This window comes from Aristolochia californica, unplaced genomic scaffold (assembly GCF_029961685.1).
Source record: "Aristolochia californica isolate CCGP_79_NKW_82.1479 unplaced genomic scaffold, dmAriCali1.0.hap1 SCAF_8, whole genome shotgun sequence".
Lineage (NCBI taxonomy): Eukaryota > Viridiplantae > Streptophyta > Magnoliopsida > Piperales > Aristolochiaceae > Aristolochia > Aristolochia californica.
The window spans coordinates 54731-76459 of NW_027182279.1; the positions used below are offsets into that span (position 1 = coordinate 54731).

Here is a 21729-nt window from a genome sequence, read left to right on the forward strand (position 1 = left end):
TGGTTCCAAATGTCTTCATTGTACTTGTGTTTCTCCGATTGGAGGGCAGCAATGAATTGTCAGGATCTATCCCTAGGGGGTGGAAGGAAAATCTACCAGAAATTGGGTCAACAAGAAGGGAGAGGGGGGCACTTGGTTCTCCAGGGGGAGGGTGGTACAAGCGGTTTTTCCCCTATCTGTTGTAGGTGGCCAGAAGGGGGCAAGAGGCGGTAGTTGGTTGGCTTTGGGGGATGGGAGAGGTTGGGATGGGGGCAATGTTGACAGAGGGGGAGGAGTCTGTGTCTGAATGATATGCCGACAAAGGGGGAGTATTGTGGGTTCATGACTGAGAATAGTGTGGGGCATAGAAAGTGTAGATTTGGGCAAGATAAAGGAGGTTCCGTTAGCAGAGGAAGGCCATAGGGATTGTGGTGTGCTAGTGATGAGTTTAATGGTTGGGTGGTTGGCAGTTGCCATGTGTTGGTAGGAGGGGAGCAGTCAATGGGGGGCAGACAAATTTTTTGGGGAGAGTACACATGAGTAGTGGGTCAAAGGCATCTGACCGGGGGTAGTATGGTTTAGGGTTTAGGGTAAGGAAACACTCTCCTTACAACAAAAGATTGCAGGAAGGCTCCCAATTTAGCACAGGAATGAGCAGCAAAGTTTGTTGATCTAGAAACATGAGACCAAGTACAAGAAATGGAAGATACAATTTCAAAACTTTTCAAGAAAACATCTTAATGTCACCACAGGGGATCCTAGGAGGAGGAACACCAGGCAATTACAATTTTGGGGTCTCCTTCAATGAAGAGACGTCTACTAAATCGATCCCGAAAAAGGATAAGGCCATGTAGGAGAAAGCTCAACGGTAGTAGAGTCAACCACACCAAGAGGGCCAAAGTAAGAGATAAGGGTGCTTCCATCAACGACATGAATCACACCCCCTTAACCTGCTATTCCAGGGGATCGGAGGGTACTACTATCAAAATTAAGCTTAAGGGTTCTGCAGGGGGGAGGCTGACAACTGACCAGCATAGGAGCTATAAGAGGGTGGGGGCGGACATTTGAGCAATCGCACGCCAATTGGTGCAGTGAGGGACATTCATGAGATTGTCAAACTCATTTCTGGTATGGAGCTAGGCAGAAATGAGACTAGTGGCATTGCAAATGACTTCCTCAGTGGTGTTGAACTTGCAATTGAAGTGATGATTATTTCGTTCTTTCCAGAGGCACTAGGGGATGTGAGTGGTGCAGATTGAAAGGAAAAGTTTGTCAAGCTTGGGGAAGCGACACCCAAGGGACAAACAACACCCAGGGGGGAGGCTGCCAACTGACCAGCATAGGAGCTCTAAGAGGGTGGGGGCGGACATTTGAGCAATCGCACGCCAATTGGTGCGGTGAGGGGCATTCATGAGATTGTCAAACTCATTTCTGGTATGGAGCTAGGCAGAAATGAGACTAGTGGCATTGCAAATGACTTCCTCAGTGGTGTTGAACTTGCAATTGAAGTGATGATTATTCCGTTCTTTCCAGAGGCACTAGGAGATGTGAGTGGTGCAGATTGAAAGGAAAAGTTTGTCAAGCTTGGGGAAGCGACACCCAAGGGACAAACAACACATTTCCTACAAGTCGTGAGGTAGATAGATCTGAATACTTAGCCTACCAAGGCAGGAGGTCCAGATGTATCAAAGCAAAAGGGCAATGCAACAGGAGATGATTGATTGTTTCCTCCTCAAGGTTGCAGAAGGGGCACAAGGAGCAAGGAATAGTATTTCCACGCTTGCAGAGGTTGTCAGCAATGAGAATTTTATTGAGGCAAACGCTCCAGAAAAAGAACTTGATCTTGTTGTAAGGGGCCATGAGGCACCAAGCAATAGCAGCCTCATGCTCACCGTGGGGACCCATCCAACCCATAATGTGTCGGTAAGCCGAAGATACAGTGAAGCGGTCAATGTCCTCAGGGAGCCAAATCTTTTTGTCCTACATGTGAGCCCAGACTTTCACAAGCTGATACCCTCAACAAGGTTGCAAGCATCCAGAGCCTCCTTATCATTAAGCCCCCATGCAAAGGTGAAGATTCGAAGATCCGCTTCCCCAAGCCTTAGCCAGTATCATGTCAAAGCGAGGCGTGAGCTGCAATAGGGGTTGCAAGGAATCAAGGAGGGAACCATTCCCCCTCCACCAGTGACACCAAAAATTCAAACTAATGCCATTTCTAACATAGAATAGGATTCTCGAACAGAAGATCGGGAGGTGGAAAATGGATCTCCAAATTGGAGATAGGCGCTGCCATCTACCATCCATAATTGATCTGAAGTTTAGCAAGGACCATGGGCTTCCAAACAGCAACTGGGGTGGAATAAGTTTCCATGATTATTTGAGTAGCAAGGTCTGTCCCATATCTTTAGTGTGTCGGATTTTGACCCCCCAAGATGTTTGGGTGCGCAAACATCTTTTCATCCCACTAGATGATATTTGAATTCATTGTTGGCTCCCCGACATAAGAAACGCCTTTTAATAGTCTCAATACGTCGGAATACGGAGGTCGGACAAGGCAAAAATGAGGGAAAGTAGTTTGGTAATCTCGCGATGCATGAATTAAGAGGAGTGAGTCATCCAGCCTTCGACAATAGCCGCCCACGCCGGGTGGAAAGCCACCTCTCATGGCACTCAATGACAGAAGCCCAAGCCCTTGTGAGGTCTGATATAAAAAAGAGGAAGCCTGAGATAAGTGGAGGGGAGGGTGGCAACAGAATATCTCAGAGAATCAGCCATATTCTGAAGTAAATCAGGATCAATGTGATATCCAAGAATGGTGGTTTTGCTCCAGTTAATCTTCTGATCAGAGGTGAGCTCAAAGAGGCCGAGAAGAGCCTTGATCTTCATGACTTGCTCTAGGGCGCCCACACCAAAACAGATAGTATCATCAACAAACTGAAGCAAGGGTATGTCGAATTCCTCTTGGCTAGTAATCTAGTTAAGTCACCTCACTCTTTTTTATGAATAAATCAAGAAGGACAGGTATTCAGCAATGAAGTTGAAGAGAAGGGGGGATAGAAGATTACCCTCTCTGATGCCTTTAGAACCTTTGAAGAACCCACAAACGGTGTCGTTGCAGAGGAGGGAGTAAGTGACCAACAAAACACAGCCACGAATCTAGAATCTCCATGGCGCCCCAAATCCCATGTCTTCCATGACATCATTCAGTAAAACCCTAGTTAACTCGATCAAAATACTTCTCAAGATCAAGTTTAACCACGAACCAAGGTAATCCAGGTCTCTTGAAGTGTTCAAGAATCTTGTGGGTGGCCATAGTTGAGTCAAGGATGTCACAACCACGTATAAAGCCATATGGGGAGGATGATCATGAACCTGTGAGCAAGGAACCAGGCAATAATCATGTATGAGCTTGAGACCAGATAGGTTGGAAGTCCCCTGGAAGCTCAACATTAGCCTTTTGGGGGATGAGGGCAATGAGAGAAATTCCAAAACGTATTGCCCAGCTATCCACAACTAAAATTTCTTAGCTAGGGTTTGGGTTCACATGCAATGGTGTAGAAATGAAAGATTATCAAATAAGAATAATTCTCTATTCAAAAATATCTTTTACAAGACAACAATACACTTGTTTGTAAAGCTTAGTTACTTGCTCTTCTAGTAACTTGGGTCCCAAGCAACATGATTAGAAGATAAAGTAGATACTTAAGGCCCAATCTACAAACAAAAATAAAAGCCCCAATACAAATAAAGTTATTGGACCATACAATTGAAAACAAACACCAACTAAATCCCAGTCCAACTACTTTCGGGCCTTTCTAGGCTTGCTTAGTTGAACCTTCCTTTATGCAGTCTCACATAATCACATGCAAGATGGGTCTAATACATCAGGTAATTGTGAAAAACTGTCCTCATCACGAAGTTATAAACAAGTGAAGCCAAGATATACCCTAAGCAGCTCAAGTTCCCAGTTTCTGAATACAAACACGTCTCTCTATCTCTCCTTATGTCATTATCCATCCTTTTCTCTTACTTCTTTCTCTTTTTTTATTCTTCTCTAGTCTAGTTTCACTTAACTACTATCCATTTTTTAGAAAAAGACTTACTTAACTACTATCCATGAAGCCTACTTACTGTCTTTGGCCAAAATCCACCAAACTGGATGCAGTGTGTCATATGGTTTCAGTCACAATCTTTTTCTTTCACCAAAAGAACTAGGAGTCTCCGCTTATTAACTAAAATAGTTTCTCACAGTAGGATTTTTTCTTCAAATGTTGATTACACACAGACACTAAACCCGAAGCCCCTGGTGAGGCTTAAACCCAAGACACCACACTAATTGAATGTAGACAGAGAATTGATAGTACAAAATACAAACAAAGAAATTGCAGGGCTTTTTATTAAACTTGTGAAACTTTATTGATTGATTTTATAAAAAAAAATCATAGAAATGAAAAGAGGATCAACCCTTGGGAGAAAAAAGATTCCTCAAATAAGAGATGAGGAACAGAATACCCCATCCTTAGCTAATCTATCAGCAGTACAATTAGCAACACAAACAGAATGTTGCAAAACTATCAGAATAGAGCCACAAAAAGATTTAATTTCAGTTTAGACATGTCTTATGTTCCATTAAGAGGGAGCTGAGTCTCCTTCTATCACTATTGGAATGGAGAAATGCTGAGTAGACAGCTTAATCCTTGCTACCAGAGCCTCTGTTGCAGCTTCAACTAAGTTGCATTGACCTGCTCAGTTTTGGCCTGAGTTTCAAATGATTACACCAACACCTGCTGGCCCCAGGTTATGCAAACTCCTATCAAAAGTTCAGTGTCACAGTCATTAGGAGGTAGGGACCATGAGGCCATTAGGAAACTGCAGGTAAGGATGGCAAAGTCCGAAATGCCTATAGGGCTAGCAGAGTGATGCATCAACAGCTCCCAAAATCCCAAGCCCTTCTATTGAAATTGATGGTCTTTTTTAACATAATAGAACAATTTTCATTATTCAAACATAAAAGGGAACAAGTAACAATCAAAGACATGAAAGCAGAAAAAAAAAAAAAACTAATAACAGGCGCATCTATAAAAACAGTAATCAACCAAAGAATAAACCTAAAGTAGTGATTGCAGCTTCCTAGACTGAGGAAATATAACATGTCCCGATGATTAAGATCAAAAACATACAGGTTCCACTGTTGTAATTAGAAGGCAGCTCAACTGTTATGTTTGCTCTGAGCTTTTCCATTCCAGTGCATCCAGTGTCAACCAGATTCCTTTCAGTCAGAGAGACCACTTGATTCATATTATCAAGGGCTGGATCAAAGTTTTGGTCTGTAACCTCAGTAGAACCAGTGCTTTTACTAACACTCGGAGGTCCAGACTGGATTAAAATGTTTGTCCTCTCAAAGTCATTGCTGCAGTTTGATGATAGCTTCTGAAAATCAGTTATCCTAGGACGCATAGTATATGAAATATTTCTTGCAGTCGATGCATTTTCTTTCTTGGGATCTGCCACCCCTCCCTGCTCCAATCTTCCACTAGTTCTAGGAACAATGACAGGTATGACATCAGAAATCTTGGTGGCGATCTGAAGGTTTGTTGATTGAGTCCTTGTTGTGATGCTACCTCTCTTCAGAGATGTTGCACAAGTACTACCAGATGATAATGTTGTGGAACTTGTGCTGCTTGTCCTCGGAATAGAGTTTAATCCAACTCTTTGAGGGGGCCCAGGGACATTAACTGTGGTCTCAGCAAAAGAAAAGAGAAACAAACTAGGTTAAAGCTCAATCTTCCAGACATGAAGGAAAAGAAAAACACTAAACACAATCTCCAAAGCAACAAACATTATATCTAAACTTACGTGCTGTAGCTTTAGCCTCCCTGATAATAGGTTCTGCACTTTGGGAAACAGACAACCTTCCCATGCTAGATTTAACAGTGTTCTCAGTTTGTTCAGAAAGAATACCACTGGAAGAGGATTTGGACTCCGAAAGACAATTAGCGGATCTGGCACTACTAGCAATGGCGTATGGCTCTACCCTCTGTAATACATGAAGACAAGCATTAGAACCTATGACACAACCTTCAGTTAGTATTCCTAAAGCTGTCATTTGACCAGAAAAAATATCTGATACCCATATACAAAATCCACAAAAATCAGAGAGAAAATATGTGCAATACCGAGATATCCACAACCCAGACTCCAACACAACTTTGATTATGGGAGCAACCGAGAAGCTTGCCTTCATGAATGTTTAGATCAGACAGTCTGGACCATCCCACATCGACAGCATCATGACATCGTATTGGTTCCCAAGAGAAAACCTGGCAGTAGCATCCAAAATCACTTAAGAAACTGAAAGACTGGTATCAAGAATCGACAATTACTGATGTAGAGAAGAACAAGACAGCACACCTTCAGACTTTCATGCAATCCACAAAGCAGGGTTCTCCCATCAGGGTTGAAGCTCAGAGAACGCACACCACTAGTCTGGGACAAAAAATGAAGTGAAATACTACATAAAAACTTCCATGCTTAAATATTAATGATAGAAAACATACATCACAGCATCATCAAGCATCAAAACACTAACAAAACAAAAAAGAGAATGGATAATTGCAACAAATAAAGAACTAAGTAAAGCTTTGGCAACATTGACTGAAAATCTGTACTCCAAAACATAAGTGCAAATATTTCCACAAATTTTAGGACGTTATATTTTCCGATGCTATAGTGGTGGTTACTCATCTGCCAGTAAGTACTTAAACTGCTGGTATCATACCCAGAATGAGGAAGGTTATGACAGGCCCAAAGCAGGCATAAAACTATAACCAGTTGTAACTAAAACCCAACTTACTTCCTTGTAGCAGTGCTGTGAAAAAATAGTTTGAGAAAACAAGATATAGATGCACATACTTTAAGAAAAATCATGCTTGTTTTCTCCCTGTCACTGCTTTTTTAAGCACCAGTAAAAAACTAATCCACCATAGACACATGAATTATAAGAAGATCCAGGAGCTTTTAGTGAGAACCAGAATCTCATGGAAGATATTCCTGTCATGAAAAGGCAATAGATTCAAAATATTCTCTTCACTAGACCATTGATGATGCTAATTCTAGAAAGTTTAAAGGCCTTCAAAATTTTGCCACATAGAACACAAGAGATTGAAGGAGATTCAACTATAGTCAGCATGTAAGGACCACCCCCCCTCCCCAAATAAAAAAAAAAAAATATATATATATATATATAGAGAGAGTTCCTTCTTTTGAAGAAAATCAAAAGCTATACATATTTCTGGAACGTAACATGAAATCTGATGTTTGCAAACTCCCAGGCTCTCCCAAAATCCTAAATTCTAAACCCTATCACCCAAATAAAATCATATAGAAATCAAAACAGAGAGGCAGAGAGACATACCCAAAAGTTTCTTGTTGTAAGGAACTATGAATTGACAGCCTGTGAGCATTGGCCTAATAACATGTGTAATTTTTCTTCCCAATCATTATTTAACCCTACCTGGAAAGCCTAACTTATAAATGGGTCTGATCTGGGTTTGAGACCAGGACCCAGCTGGTCCTGTTTGAATTGCTTGAAATAGTTAGAACTGCATCAAGGCATCGGACCATTAACTTTTAAATTATTTAAAGCAATTTGTGTACCGACACAATTTTTTTCTAGAATGTACATCCTTATTTTTCATCTTTATGTGTTTTATCAAAAACAATTATGCATGTTAGAATTTTAGATTTTTAAGTGGGTTGACCCAAACCCAGAAACTAAGGGCCACAGTTTGGGGCTACTATCACTATCTATTTAATAAAAAAGACCGTCTGTGGTCGACCTGTTTAACAACTAGTACATGCTAGACTTTTTTTTTTTTTATGAAAACATGCTGACTGACTCAAACCCAACCCATTGCCACCACTCCTACTTTCACTATCTATTTAATAAAAAAGACCGTTTGTGGTCGACCTGTTTAACAACTAGTACATGCTAGACTTTTTTTTTTTATGAAAACATGCTGACTGACTCAAACCCAACCCATTGCCACCACTCCTACTTTCTTTATCCCTAAACCATTTCTAGTATTTTTTTTTTTTCAGAATTAATTAGAAAGGCAAAAGCAAAGAAAACTGGAAGTACAGTAAGCCCTAAGAAAAAAACAAAATAGCAAAATAAAAATAACACAATTAAAAATAGTTATGAGGTAGGAACCACGCTCACAACTAGTTGAAGCAAGACCCTCCCTCCCCTTCCCCATCCCCTCCCCCTCCCCCTCCCCTTCCCCCTCCCCTTACACAAGAGAATGAGCAGCTGTATTGGCTAAATGGTGAACATGATCCAACAAGACATGAAAGGATAAAGTCAGGTCAGCAATATAAAGAAAATGTCTATCAATATATCCTTCGCAACTTAAAGATTATTCAAGAAAACACGCATACACATTCACTAGCAAACAGCAGGTCAAAATCCAAAACACTAGTCAAACTTTTACTCTTAAAAAAAAAAGAAGAAAAAAAAAAAGAAAAGAAAAACACTTGTCAAACTTTGCCGAAGCTAATTCTCTGAATATGGACTGAGATCAAGTTCTACCTCTGGTCCGGCTGATCCAATCAGTTCAAAAGTTTCAAGATCCCAGAATTTAACGGTTCTATCAGCAGAACCTGTTAGTATGGAGCATGAGATAGAGTGTATAAGGATTATTACAAGTACACATCCATCTTAATAATGAAACGATGGCCAACAGAAAGATAAATATAAGGTAAATGATGAAATTTTCATGATTTTTAATCTTAGTGAAAAGTTATACACAATAAAAATCATTTCTAATTTAGTCATGGAGTAGACAAAGTATAATAATTTATTATTTCATTATTAATTGATTAGGCCTTTGGCTCAATAGCCACTTGGGGGATGGCTGATTTCTAAGAATTTTGATGACAGGGATGTTTTTATATATTCTTTCAGAATAAGATCTGTAAAAATGTGAAAAATAAAAAGAAATAGAGGAGAAAAGAGAACAAAAGACAGAAGAGAAGAAGTTGAGAAGGCTGCATTGAATAGAGCAGCAGCCATCAGACTCTGGAAAACAACCCTAAATCACTTGTATACTCACTTAAGGAAAAGAGGTACAAAATGACATATATGCCCCTTCACATATAAACACTTATCTCCTTTATTTTTTTATTTTTTTAAATGAAGATGTATAAACTATTAAGAGAGGGAAAAGAGTACAATACCTAGCTAAAAGGGTCAACAAGGTGTTGGAGAGAAAATATCTCCTTAATTACATCTCAGAATAAAACAAAATTTTAACCATATACCTCTAGCATAAAGATAAGCTGGTTGTTATCCTATGAGGGTCATACAACCATGGTAAATGACCAAAATACTATTTTAAAAATATTTCAACACTTACCCCCAAGCAGGATCATATATATCAAGGAGCCTCAACTCTTACAAACATCCCCAAATTCTCTCTTTCCCCATACTTTAGTAAAGACATCACCATGCTGATCCATGGACTTAGCATAGGGAGTGACTAAAGCTCCACTGATTACAGCATCACAGATAAAAATGGCAATCAACTTTTATATGCTTTATCATTCATGGAACACTAGATTACTAGCAATGAATAATGCAATTTGGTTATCACAAAACATCGTCATAGCTTCTGTAGTAGGAAAACCCAACTTTTGTAACATTGACCTGACCCACAAAAGTTTACTAACAGTGTGGGCCATTACTTGGTACTCTGCTTTTGCATTAGAGCAGGCCACAACAATTTTTTTTTTTTTTTGCTCTTCCAACTATGTTTCTGCCAACAAAAACACAATATTCATAGGTAGATTTTCTATCCAATTAGACACCACATACTCATCATCAGAATATCCTCCAATCTTGAGAAGCACAACAGTAATGGAGATTTTATCCCACGTGACCTCATTATTGATGCATAAGGAGGTAATTCGGTTAGATCTTCTCCTCATCAAGCCAGGGAATGGAAAAAATTTTGTTTGTATTTCCTTCAGTCAACCATTTGAACCGAGCCCTTTGTTTCCACCGTATCCTCTCAAGGTGTAAAATTGATTGAAGTTCATTTAAAAGAGCAAGACTGGTGGAGAATTCAGTGTGGGATAGATACCTTAGCTCCTACGTTGAGTCCAGGTCGGCAATTTGAGAGAGAAGAAAAGCCTTCTCAGCACCAACAAACGACGACCGCAAGAGGGCCCATCTTTTAGTTTGCCCTTAAGGAGATTTAACTTCTGAGGAAGGGACCAATCAACTCTACCCCAAGTCTGGAAATTGGACCACCAGTCCCTTAAAAGAGAATCGAAATTTGGTTCCATCAACTAAGAGTTCTCAAATCGGAAGGGTGGGGAACACCATCAACCAAAACAGGTAGATAGAAGAATGAGCCAATGATTCGACCCCAGCCGATTGAGCACCCTACCCATCACATTTTCATAGAGGTGAAGCCAGTCCGAGCCTGCAAGGAAACGATCCAATTTGGATAAAATTGGGTGATGTTGTCCGTTAGACCAAGTGAAGGTCTTTCCGGAAAGGGGATCTCATCCAACTCACAACTACCAATGAAATCAGTGAAACCCTCATGGAAGATGTGATACCATTGATCGGTGGCTGCTTCTCATTACAAAACTGAATAGCGTTGAAATCACCCACAAAGAGCCAAGGGGAAAACTAGCGAAGTTGGAGATCAAATAGCTCCTCCCAAAAGCAACGCCTATCTCGGTAACGATTGGGTCCGTACACTCCCACCAGGCACCAAAGATTGCTCGAGTCACGATCGTGAAACTGAATTCCCAACAAAAATCGCATAGACATCTAGAGCATCAAACATTGTGGTATCCCATAAAACAATACGGCCACCGGAATGGCCAATAGCGTTGACGCCCACCCAATTTAAAGAGGAACAATTCCATAGATCCTTAGCGAGAGAGTCATCCATAGTTTGACACTTCGTCTCTTGGAGCACCACAATAGAAGGCTTGAATAGAGCCAGGAAAAGGCAAATGATAGCTCGTTTCCACACTGAGCCTACTCCCTAACATTCCATGAGATCAAGATCATTTACAGTTCCTCTTTTGGAATCCCTCAGAGTTGTTGTCCCCTTGTAGTTGACCATTGTAAACCACTCACAACAGCTGCGCCAAATTCATCATATTTTGCCATGTTTCTTCATCATACCGATGGCACTCGGCTTGCAATTCAGTCACCAACCGCAGAGATCTTTCGTTTGGAGGAGGAAAGGGGATGCATTTGGGTTCTGCTTCAAGTTGTTGGGGGGCAGCAGTGCTAGAATTAGACTCAACAGGTTGATCGGGCTGGGGACGACTTCTTCTTCTCTGGTAGGTGGCCAAGATGGGTGGCCAAGGAAATTGTGGGCGGGGAGCAGCCCTGGTTGTGGATTCCGAGTTTGAGTGGTCGACCTGGTCTTGCGGGAGGTGCAGAGGAGAGTCATCCGAGTCTATCAGGGCATCCATCTCACCAGTGTAGGGGTTGGTTTGGGGGTAGTTCGTGGGGGTGTTTATAAGGTGGGATTGTGTTGATATTGGTGGGTGGATTGACCAGTAAGAGGTTGGGTCTGCCATGAGTTCAAAGAGAGCGTATAAAAGTGCTAGGTGAAATTTAAAGGGGGATTGTCATCCTGGTAGTTGAACAAAGGATTGTGAAAGGCTGACGGGGTGTGCTTGGGTACTATTTGGGTGTTGCAGGGTGAAAGGAGGGTGGGGCTAGTATTCATGGCAGTCGAGTTCTAAAAGCAAATGGGGGATAGAGTAGTAGAGGGGGGGATAGGATCATTCGAGGAGTGTGTCTAAGGAGGGACATCAAGCAATGGATGGTAGACAGGTTCGGATGTGACAGAGGTGGTAGGTGGGGCAGTGAGTTTTGGGATTAATTGGCTCACAGCGACAGCAAGTCTATCCACAGGGAAGGCTGAGTTTGCAAAGCGTGTCAGAGGCAGGGAATTTGAATTAGAAGTGGAATTTGGGACTAAGGTGGATGAGTCCGAAGAAGCCATGGATGTACTGGGTTGGCTGAGTCGACTCGGTCGAGCGATAACTCGGTCCAACACTGGTGAAGGAGACGGAGGGGACGAGCAGTCTTCCCTCTAGAGAGTCGGCAGTGACTAATTCTCTGAAAATCACCTTAATCCAGAAGAAATCTGGCCCTACGACAACCTTGAAGAAAGAGGGGTCTAACCAAAATCTTGTTAGAGCATCGAAGACCCTGGCCCTACTGGAGGTGTCGTCTTCCCATTTTACTGGCGCTCCGAATACCTGAGCAATTTTGTCTAGGGTCTTCTCCGACCTGAGCTCCGCCGGAAGTCCCCATATCGATATCCATTGGCCATAAGGATAGTTGGGGGGAGTTGCGAGCCAATCAGTCACCGCGACCAGCCAATTGTACTTCGTCAAGGGGAGAAGAAGCGCTATAGCCTTATCCGTCGGGGAACAGAATCGAAGGAGCCATTTGAGAGGGCCCAAAAAAGAGACGTCATGCCAATAGTCAAGTTGGAGCTGGTTTTTGAACCAAGAGGCAAGGGTGCCTCAATCCCAACAAGGAGAAAGAACCTCCACTACGATCGCCGAAATCAAAGAGGGTCAACTCACAATAAGAGAGTCGGCGGGTGGCGCTGTTAGTATTGTTTGGTATGGTCACAGGGCCAAGGAGTGGGGTTGGCGAAAGATGACGAGGTCGAGCCTGCCGTAGGTCTGGATGTCAGGAGGGGAGTAGAGGTCGCAGTTTCTGGGAGGTGCCGAGGGTGTAACAGTAGGAGTGGTTGGGGTTCCAAGTTGCTTGAATAATGAATCGATTGGAGATTGTTGCGAAAAATGGACCAATTGAAGGAGACACCCGCTAGCTCTGGGACGTAGATTCGGGCCATTACCAGATCTCCACTACTTTGTACAATCTTGCATTCCTTGGCGTCTCTATATCTGAAGACAGAGAGGGAGAAGGAGACCGGTCCAATGGTCATCTCACGCAAACGAGGTGTTGATACGTCGTCCCCAGTTACTTCGTCGAAGAGATGGAGGAAATCCATCCCCTGCGATGTCTGAATTTAAATAAATGATCTCTTTACCCCATTTCTAACCATGATACGAACAAAATCTCCGCTTCTGTCCTTAACCCAACCAAAGGAAAGTTCCAATTTTTCGAATGTGAGAATAATCAACGAGTTTCGATTCCGATCCATCCTTCAGATTTTCCATTGTTGAACTTTCGTCCATCCATCCTGATCATCCACTTGAATCTTCTTCCCTCTGTTGTCGTCGCCATGCTAAGTTGTCAGTGGGGCTTCCTTCGCGCATCCAAAAAAGCTTCCCCTGTTCTCGCCATCCCAGCAAAGGGAGATCCCCTCTACGATCTTCAGTGGGGGAAGAGAAGGTTTGCCTTCGTCATGCTCCCATCGCCAGTGAGAGCGTCATCGCCCTAGTCTTCGTTCCACGCATCCATTTTCTATATCACCAATAGCATAAATAAGATTGCCTACTAACCTTTTGAATATAGTCTTATGTTTAAGCTCCGCACCATCATCTTCATGGAGACAATGATTTACCTCCATAGGCGTCTCAGCAAGCCTAACTACCTACAACCTATATTCATGAAGCATATAAGTAACATATTTTCTCTATGTCAAAAAAAGATTACTCCTTGCTACCTTAATCCCAAGGAAATACTTGAGTGAACCTAAATCCTAGATTTGGAAGTGTTTCGCAAAATATCCTTTGGATTTTCCAATGCCTTTTACATCATTTTCCAACAAGACTGTCACCAATGCATACAATAAACACCACAACCCCAAATTATCTCTTGCAAACAACGAGTGTTTCATAGTGACTTCTCACAAAACCCATACATAACTACTTGGCTGAATATTTCAAACCAAGTTTGACTCTACAAGAGGTCATAAATAGCTTTGTGCAGTCTACATACTTTCATGTCTCCTCCTAAGCAACATACCCAAGAGGTTGTTCCATATAAACTTCTTCGATTAGATCACCATACAAGAAAGCCTTCTTAATGATCAAATCATATCATTTGTCACTCATCGTACTGATGCCTTTCAGATTGGAGTTGAGCAATGAGTTTTTGCTATCATTCCCCTGGGAGGGAAAGGAATTCGACCAGTAGAAGGATAAATCGGATATTGAACTAGGTTGTTGGATTACCCTTGAAGAATTTTCCTAGGTCATCCTCTCTCTCTTCGATCATAGATGGAGAGGAGGTGAAGGAGAATTAAGATATTCTCGATGGATGTTTGCAGTCAATGATAGTGAAGGGGTTCAATTTGTAGCGGGGGTGGTTGTTATTGACTAAGCTATTCCAAGCTCTTTGCAGAATACATCATAGAGGACAAGTATTCGGCAATGAGATTAAAGAGAACTGGGATAGAGTATCGCCCTGTCTGGTGCCCTAAAAAATCCACAAACCGTGCCATTAAGGAGAAAGGAGTAGGACACTAATGAGATGCAGCTGCAAATTAGAATTGCCCTTGAATAACATAAGCAAATAAACCAATTTAAATGATCTACTAAACCACCCTTGGTTAAACACATAAAAATAATCAGCACATAAACTCAGCACATTTACAAGTATGCCCTTAACTCATATCACTCAACAAGAACCACCAATATGTTCTTGTTCAGACCTTTTACTACTTTTAGTTTGGACTTTATTCTAGGAAAGAAAACAACCATTGATTGCGGGATTTTAATGCAATCCTTTGTTTGAGTTCCAGGATTGGCTTTCTTAGTGAGTGGTCTATGAAGTGATTCTTTCATGCTTGACCAACTATAAGTGAGATAAATTGTTATCTTATGTTAGGGTCCTGGGCGTTAAGTACCTTGTCTTCCGCTCCTAATAGGCCGGTCTTTTGGGTAGTATTGGTTAGGTGCTTAACATTTGGTATCAGAGCTAGTGCTCGGTCGCGAGTTCGAATCCCGGTGTGTGCTACCGAAGCGGAAGGGGCCACCAAGTGGAAGGGGCCGACCTGGAGAACTGCGATGGGGCACTAGGAGTGGGGCAGCCGCTTGAGTGGGCCGTCGTGGACGTCGGCTCACGAAGGGGGGTGTAATGTTATGGTCCTGGGTTAAGTACCTATGTCTTCCGCTCCTAACAGGCCGGTCTTTTGGGTAGTATTGGCTAGGTGTTTAACATTTGGTATTAGAGCTAGCGCTCGATTGCGAGTTCAAATCCCGGTGTGTGCTACCAAAGTGGAAGGGGCCAATACTACCCAAAAGACCGGCCTATTAGGAGCGGAAGACATAGATACTTAACGCCCAGGGCCCTAACATCTTATTGCCTGATATTACTTTTCTATTATCACTATTCTATTTTGTTTTTTATGCAAATAAGTAATTTTATTAGAAAGAGAGGAAGAAACAAACAAAGCTAGAAGCTAGTCGGGCTCCCTTTCAACCCATAGGGATTGAAGAGAGGCACTCTGCTTAGCCAAAGAGTCTGCCAAGGAATTGGCGGAGCGGAAATAAATTGAGAGGAAGGTACAGTGTCCATAATCTGGTAGAATACCAGCAAGTAGCGCCAAGGCGGCCCTATGGAGGAGGAGCACCATCAGATGATCACCTACAAGCTGCCTTCCACAAGGAGAAGTCTGCAGAGGCAATCCCAGAAAATTAGGAGTCCTTTTAGGAGTGTCATAAGCTCAGCCGTTGCGGAGACGGCTACGCCCATTGGCTCTGCATAGGAGTTCCAAAAGAGTCACGAAACACCCCACCAAAACCAGCTACACCTAGACAACCCCGAGCTCTACCATCAAAATTGAGTTTGATGTAGCCAGATGGAGTGGGAGTCCAAGAAGTGATGATGGGTGGCCGAGGAGGGGCTGATAGATTTGCAAGGATGTTCCAATTGTGCTGGAGCGAGGTTCCCATGAAAGTTGCAAATTCTTTCCTGGTGTGCATCCAGGTGGATACCTGGACAACAATGATATAGCTGAGTTCCTCAGGGGAATTGGATTTAAGATTGAATCTCCGATTATTGTGCTCTTTCCAAAGAGCTCAAGGTAGGTGGCCAATGCAAGCAGAAAGGAGAATACGCCAGAGAGTGGGGAGCCAAGTACCTAGGAGGGATTGACAAGTGCCCAGCAAACCATCGGCATACATGTTTGGAGATTAAATTTGTGGAGAATGCTGCCCTAAACAGTCCACGCATAGTGGCAGTGAATAAGGAGGTGAGTAGTTGTTTCATCCTCCAAGTTACAAAGGGAGCAAAGACGGGTGGCACTATTATTTCCCCTTCTTTTGAGGTTGTCAGCCTTTAGCAAATGATTCCGGATTGCACACCAAAGAAGAATTTAATCTGCGGCAACGGTGGCCTCATGAGCAGAATCCATGGAGCAGTCCCTAATCATGTAATATGCCAATGATATTGAGAAAAGACCGCTACTTTCCCAAGTGCAACAAGATTTTATTTGGAGATTGATAACAAATTATAACTTGTTGCAATAAGTGAAGGAGGTTGGCAAGGAGAGTGGTCTTCTTATAAGAGAGGCCCTGACGAAAGAAAAGGTTCCAACAACTCGTGCCATTCCAAGATTCAGCAATTGTTGCGTTTGGGCACAAGATGATATTAAGGAGATGCTATAAAGAGTTGTGTAGCGGGCCAGATCCGATCCACTAGTCCAATCAAAAGCTGAGGGAGGAGTCATTTCCAGCATATAGTCATATGCCACATTTGAATAGGTGTAGGAGAGGACACATAGCCTGCCAAAGAGGAGATACCGACTCCCTCCCTCAATCCACCAATGACTGCACCATTGCAGTTTGGAGGCACCCATAGGTCACTAGATGCAACTTAGACAAAAGTTGAAATTCCAGAACCATTTTAGCAGTAGAGCTTGGTTCGTCTCCTTGGTTGAGCGTATGCCAAGGCCGCCTAGGTATTTTGGTCGGCAAACGCCTAGCTAGTGAACCAGATGATACTTAAACCCCACTATTTTCTATTCAAAATCATATATTCTTTGTTGATTATTATATAGTGAGAGTCTCTCTATTTGTTTTCTTGCCTATCAACCTACCATTGGTTCTATCTCATTGGACTTCTTGAGCTGGCATTGCTATTCAAGGAGAAAAAGAAGAAATTAAATATTGAAGGCCATCTAAAGCCTCCTACTTCAGTTCAGATTAAAGTACCAAAGGCCAATTTAGTCATCAACTATGTGGGTAGTTTAGTAACTTTGTTGATTTCGGTCTCCTTTTGCTTAGGGAACTTACTTATGTAATTAGAGGAAGTTTAGTTCATGTTTACATAATTAAGGAGAAGAGCATTATTGTATCTTATGTTTAATTTCACTTAATGATACTTTTGTGTTATTCCTCTCTTCTTTTCTCTTCTTCTCTCTTATTTGTCGTCTCTTTGCCTTCCTTTACTCTATCCAATCTAGACTATTACTCTCAAACAATTCACTTACGTTTTTCTTGCAAACTGGGACTCCATATTATGTACTCCCTAGCTTGAGGGGGAGTAACATCCAAGAATTTATTTGAAAATAGGAAAACTCAAGCAACCATACATGGCCAAGAATTTTTGTTGAATTTTTCGATGAGACAAGATGCAAGAAAAAATCAACTCTATTTAGCATGTTTGATGCAAATAGAGTTTAGGGTTTAATAATTACAATTCTGCCCCAGCAGCATCCAGCCTTAAATACCTAATGAAAAATATACTTAAAAGCAATATAAAATATGAAAATAAAAGCAATTAACTCAGTGAGTCAATGATGCCTCCTTTGGGTGACTCGGTTAGCTATTGAGTCCTCAACATTCTACTTTGCCAAACAAGCCAAATTATCTCATGTTTCCAAAGCAACATGAGAATGAGAACTGAAAGACAAGTTCTTTTTAGGAAAAAGAGAATGATGCAGCACACCATAATGAGGTAGATCTAGCTGAAGAATATCTAAGGACAAGATATCAACCCAAAAAGTCTCATGTTTATGGAAAGAGGAACAAAGGAAACTTAACCTAAAGAGACCTGAATTTCCTATTTTAGGCTCAAGTTCCAAGAATAGGAAGTCCTAAATTAGAAATTCTAAGTGATAATTTCCTATTTGAAGCTTGTTGAATTAAAAGTTTTATTGGACAATAACTTGCTACTTTTTATTAAGTATCACTCAGTAACTTGCTATTTTGGTTAAAGACTTCAATTAGAAAGTCCTCTTTTAAGTAGTTTCATGTCTTAAGCCCGGGTCTTTGTTTCTAAACTAGCGAAGTCTAAAGTTAGCACTCTGTAGATTAGAAATTGATTTCTATTTTGAGTTTCTTTTTCAGTAAACAGATATAGATTTAGAAAATCCTAATTAGAGTCTATTTCCTATTGTTGACAGCACAGGAGCTCTCTATTTTATTGATTTGTATGTTTATAAAAGGCCCCCATATGCAACACAAAAATAACTTATACACCATCAAATAAAGTTCGAATTGTTAAGGAATAGTCCCACATGGATTAGTGAGTACAAAGATCTTGAGTTTATTAGTTGGGAAAGAGGTTTCCTAAGTTGGCTAGTCATTTTAGGATGGGCCTTGGACCCAACTTCATATGGCATCAAAGCAGATACTCATATGCAGGCCTACACCTAAACTATCCACTTGTAGAGCCACAAAAGAGGGCCTACACCTAAAACTATTCACTTGTAGAGCACAAAAGAGGGCCTACACCTAAATTGTCCACTTGTAGAGCCCCAAAAAGAGGGCTTACACTTAAATTATCCACTTGTAGAGCCACAAAAAAAGAGGGCTTACACGTGAGGGAGAGTGTTAAGGTATAGTCCCACATGGATTAGTGAGTACAAAGATCTTGAGTTTATTAGTTGGGAAAGAGGTTTCCTAAGTTGGCTAGTCATTTTGGGATGGGCCTTGGACCCAACTTCACACTAGTTTTTGTTGTCTCTTGGATAAATTTATTTTTTTTGTGTTTTTTCCTCCATTTGCTATTTTCTTAATAGCTACAAAAACCCTACTTTTTGTCTTTCAAGTTTTACCCATCAAACTTGAATTTCAGATTGTAGTTTTCCTAGTGGTTGTGAAATCTAGGTTACTATACTCTAGAGGAAGCATTCAACTTTGTTATTTCTGAAATTCAAAGCATCGTACCACATCAAATGAATATTCCTCTCTCATCTGATTTTTAGTTTTTTATGTTCAGTTTCTCTTTCTGCTTGGCCTTTGTTTAAATGGCCTCTTTATTTTGTATTTTCTTCTTCTCCTTGCAATAAAATTCTCACTAGTCTTAAAAAACAATACAAATAAAGCAATCATTATTTAGCAAGGTGAATGCAATAATACCATTAAAAAGAAAAAGATTAAAGCAATACTAATGACATATGAATAACCAGTTCTATGCTAAATTCAGAATTAACTTGACTCTAAAGAGCTCGACCTGTGGCCAGAAGAAATTCATGAGGATGAAAATCAATACACTGTATTTGGCCCTCATGACACTTGAAATCATGCAGGAGCTTTCCAGCAGTGAGGTCCCATAGCTGTTAATGCAACAGTCAAGTAAAAGAACAAGAAAAAGTTTATCTATATCAGATTAAAGAAGAGAGGAACAACAAATAGATTGCCTAACACACACAATCAAAGAAGAACTGCAGAATCATTCAAGAGATAGAAATGACATAACAAAACCTTTATGACGTTGTCTTCCCCACCAGAAACAACCCAGCGACCATCAGGAGTAAATCTAATGGCATTAACGCCTCGAGTGTGACCCTTGTATGTGTGTATACATCCCTTTCTTCTGATATCCCATATCTTTAGATTCGTATCTAAAGAACCAGAAGCAAAAAACTCCCCAAAAGGATGGAAATCAACAGAAATGCAATTCGATCTGTGTCCAGTAAGCGTGCGGACAACTGCAGAAAAAAAAAACAAGCCAGACAGACAGGAGCAAACAAGAAAAAGAATAAGAACAAAATATATGACCTCAAATATTTTTTTGAAAACAAAAAAACAACAAACCATCAAAAATACTCATGTAAATTCACCAATTTTTAACACATAATGTCAATTCTCTTATAAGGTAAACAACCAGTCAAGACTGCATACGTTTTGCCTCCTCCAAATCCCAGAGCTTTATTGTGCCGCTGGCAGCACCAGCTGCCACCAAGACCTCAGAAGAATCGAAGTTCACTGATTCTACCGCACTTGTATGACCGGATAGGCTCTGATCAATACAAGCATGTAAACCAATAAAACACTATTTGTTATTAGTTTTATTATATAAAGCTAAAAATTATTACACAGTACCTAGAGTATTCAACAAAAGAGTGGTGAGACAGAATAATTAACAAGATCTTGTTTATATAAATGACACAACATGGGGGGTGACTGGCTGTTTAGATATGTGGTGCAATATGATGGTTGTTTACATAAAAGAGGTTTGTTGTAGAACTAACCAGTATGGAATTTGGTTTCCCAATGGCCCACAAGTTCACTTTGTGATCTTCTCCACCAGTGAGAAGAACCCTGGATGATTTTTTGCCAATTTTTAGGCAGTTGACATTGGAAGCGTGTGCTACAAATTCCTCTAATCAATTACAAGTCATGTAGCGTTAAGAAACCAAATGTAGGGCTGTTGATTCATGATTAACAAGAGAACGAAATGGCTGCACGTGAATGTGAAGTATCATTTGGATCAGGTAGGACAACCGAGATGTAAAAGGGGGGAAAATTAATTGAGATATAAAAGCAGATATGTAATCTTAAAACGAACAGAAAAGTAAGTACAGAAAACAAACCAAACGAAAGGAGACATGGTTCAGCAAGGCTGCCAGGTATCCACTCGTTTCAGCCAAACATAAACAGAAAAGGATATCAAAATAAAATAAAAATAAGATTAAGAATTATGTGAATGGAGAGTAAATTTGGATACGCAATTTATATGCTCTTTTAGTCGTCATGGGAGATGCAGTAAATGAATCTCTAACTCCACGGTCAATGCTTCATCTCTTAAAGTGCTAATGACGGAGAGATCCGCGGGAAGTGCAACATCTCTGATTTCCTTCCGCTGGTAATCTCAACAATAAATGGCCATTGTGTCCACAAATGTTTGCCTTACTGAACTATGAACCACGTTCAACAGGCATCATTTCCAACAACGGCCGTTTCTCTGTTACCCTGAAATCAGCAGCAGTTAAACTTACTCCAAATATGTTCAAAAAATAAAAATAAAAATAAAGTTCGAGCGTCGTTCAAAAACAGACCCGGCGTCGTTCCAAACTACAAATGCAGAACAAAATAAGAAGCATGGAGATGGCTCTTCCTTCACCTGGATCAATAGATCTTACTCTTCACTTGTCAGTTATCATTGGCTCATTTCCACGAGTAGGAAGTACCGCCAGAGAAAAACCAAACTAATATATTTACGCCCCTTTTTCCCCGATTTAAAAATTAAAACGAACTACGATGCCTCGCCCTCTCGGCTCTTTCATTCGGTCAATAGTTTCTGCTCATTACGGTATGATGCCCCACGAAATTTTCATTTGCAAATGCCCAATTACGCTAGGGCTAACCCGCTGGGTTAGGAAGGGTTAGTCTGAACTTGAATTTTATAAGGGGTTAGTGCACATGACTCAGGACATGATCTTCAAGCGTATTACGCAGTTCATGTCCTGATGTCGTTAGGGGGCGCCAAAATTCATGTCATGTATATGAATATACATGAACCAAGAGTTCATGTCTCAAGAGTACTTTCCGCCCGAT

General features: G+C 41.1%; 1 protein-coding gene across 6 annotated transcripts in view; it reads right to left on the reverse strand.

The window, feature by feature from the left end:
• The window catches only part of LOC137938177 (katanin p80 WD40 repeat-containing subunit B1 homolog KTN80.4-like), a 61089-nt gene extending 39601 nt beyond the window's left edge, over positions 1 to 21488 (reverse strand). For 4 of the 6 annotated variants that reach the window (XR_011109871.1, XM_068783166.1, XM_068783165.1 and 1 more), the window contains exons 1-11: positions 21231 to 21488; positions 20900 to 21144; positions 20424 to 20554; positions 20074 to 20191; positions 19654 to 19880; positions 19403 to 19505; positions 8570 to 8640; positions 6391 to 6465; positions 6156 to 6299; positions 5836 to 6016; positions 5160 to 5714 (exon numbers count right to left, since the gene is read on the reverse strand). Coding sequence is in view for 5 of the 6 variants with exons in the window: in XM_068783166.1 (XP_068639267.1) it covers positions 5160 to 5714; positions 5836 to 6016; positions 6156 to 6299; positions 6391 to 6465; positions 8570 to 8640; positions 19403 to 19505; positions 19654 to 19880; positions 20074 to 20191; positions 20424 to 20554; positions 20900 to 20927 (1633 nt within the window). In the remaining variant the exon portion in view is untranslated. The remainder of the gene's footprint in view (positions 1 to 5159; positions 5715 to 5835; positions 6017 to 6155; positions 6300 to 6390; positions 6466 to 8569; positions 8641 to 19402; positions 19506 to 19653; positions 19881 to 20073; positions 20192 to 20423; positions 20555 to 20899; positions 21145 to 21230) is intronic. The other 2 variants (XM_068783162.1, XM_068783164.1) reach the window with 2 other exon arrangements.
• Between the last annotated feature and the right edge of the window lie 241 nt (positions 21489 to 21729).